Genomic DNA, 1415 nt, shown 5'->3' with positions numbered 1-1415 from the left:
GTTAACTTTGTCAATTTAGCTAATTTCAGATTCATTATCTTTGTTTAAGTTACATTCTGTGAAATTAATACTTTTCTTTCTGCGGTATCAGTTCCTGGGGAGTTGATGCTAGGGGTCGTTGGCTGACAGACAGAAGGACCTCCAATTGACTCTAAGCTGTCAAAATAGGGAATGGATAATTGGACTGCACCATGTTTTCCCCATATCATGGGGGTGGCAGAGTATGCAATTTTTTAGTTTTGTTCTTTTCTTTGCTAGTTATACTTTTTTATGATTATTTGATTGAATTATCCTTAGTTCATATCAGGTAGCATTGGTTTAACATAGGTTGTAGTTATTGTGGTTTGTCTATTTAATGTGTTTGTCTACCCCCTTTGTGTCCGAATGGCTGGATCCACCACTATATAACTTTCCCCCATGTCTCAGTCTTGTTAGGTCTGTTTAGTTTGTGGAGGTCTGTAAAGTCCAGTTTATGTAAAGATTATGTTACCTGAGTTAAGTTCTGTTTAGTTGACATCTTTCTTGGGCCCAGAACCTTCTGTTTTCTGTGAATTAGTTGTTTTTTTTGTTTTGTAAATAAAAACCTGTATTTTTTTGAAAACCTACTTAACATCTCCTTATGCCTGCTAGCTTGGTCCCTCACAGTACAATTATCCCAGCATTTATCTTATGAAAAAAACATTAAATATAATAATGAAAAGAGGAATATAAAGAGTTAAACCAAAGGTTATGTCAAACATTTAACTAAATATTCACATTAGATTTAAATTGCAGTCTTAATGATAAGCTAATTGCATTCTTTCAAATTGCAATTTTGACGCCGAAAACGATTAATTGTTAAGCCCTAGCACTAACCTCATCTCCTATCCCTTACCTGTTCATGTTTTGTGAGACGTGTTTTATTGTGGATGTCAGAGGAGACCAGGTTGAACTGGTGTTTCTCAGCCAGTAATCTCAGCAAGATGACCACCGTCCGGCTGCCGCACTTCCCCACACGGTTATAAACCACCTGGCTGGGGAATGGTAGCACCTGCAAATACACAGAAAAACATAAAGAAAAAAAGATATATAGATTAAACTGAACGCTCTATGTTACTACCACTGGGGTAAAGCAGAAGATTTTCACTCGTATGTTAAGATGGTACTATATGAATTGTGCTGATATGTGTTGTATTTATAGTGCATGTTTTAGGGCACCATAGGTCGAACAAAACTGGCCATAGAAAGCGGTTAAGGAAGAGTTCCAATGTGTGAATGTGATACGAAGAGCAGAAAAAAGGACAAAAACTAAGAAATTTCATTAAGTACTGGCTGGATTCTCCTGTGTCTCATCCAACAACCTTTAACCTTCTGTTAAAGGATCTACTCTCCCTAGGGCTGGACTTAATTGACCCTTCACCGTACACACACACACA

General features: G+C 37.2%; 1 protein-coding gene across 1 annotated transcript in view; it reads right to left on the bottom strand.

The window, feature by feature from the left end:
- The window catches only part of usta (uronyl 2-sulfotransferase a), a 54159-nt gene that overhangs the window by 15858 nt on the left and 36886 nt on the right, over positions 1-1415 (bottom strand). The window contains exon 3 of the mRNA XM_032543308.1: positions 875-1030. Within this exon, the coding sequence (XP_032399199.1) occupies positions 875-1030 (156 nt within the window). The remainder of the gene's footprint in view (positions 1-874; positions 1031-1415) is intronic.

This window comes from Etheostoma spectabile, chromosome 18 (genome assembly GCF_008692095.1).
Source record: "Etheostoma spectabile isolate EspeVRDwgs_2016 chromosome 18, UIUC_Espe_1.0, whole genome shotgun sequence".
Taxonomy (NCBI): domain Eukaryota; kingdom Metazoa; phylum Chordata; class Actinopteri; order Perciformes; family Percidae; genus Etheostoma; species Etheostoma spectabile.
This window is presented reverse-complemented; position numbering and strand designations above follow the sequence as displayed.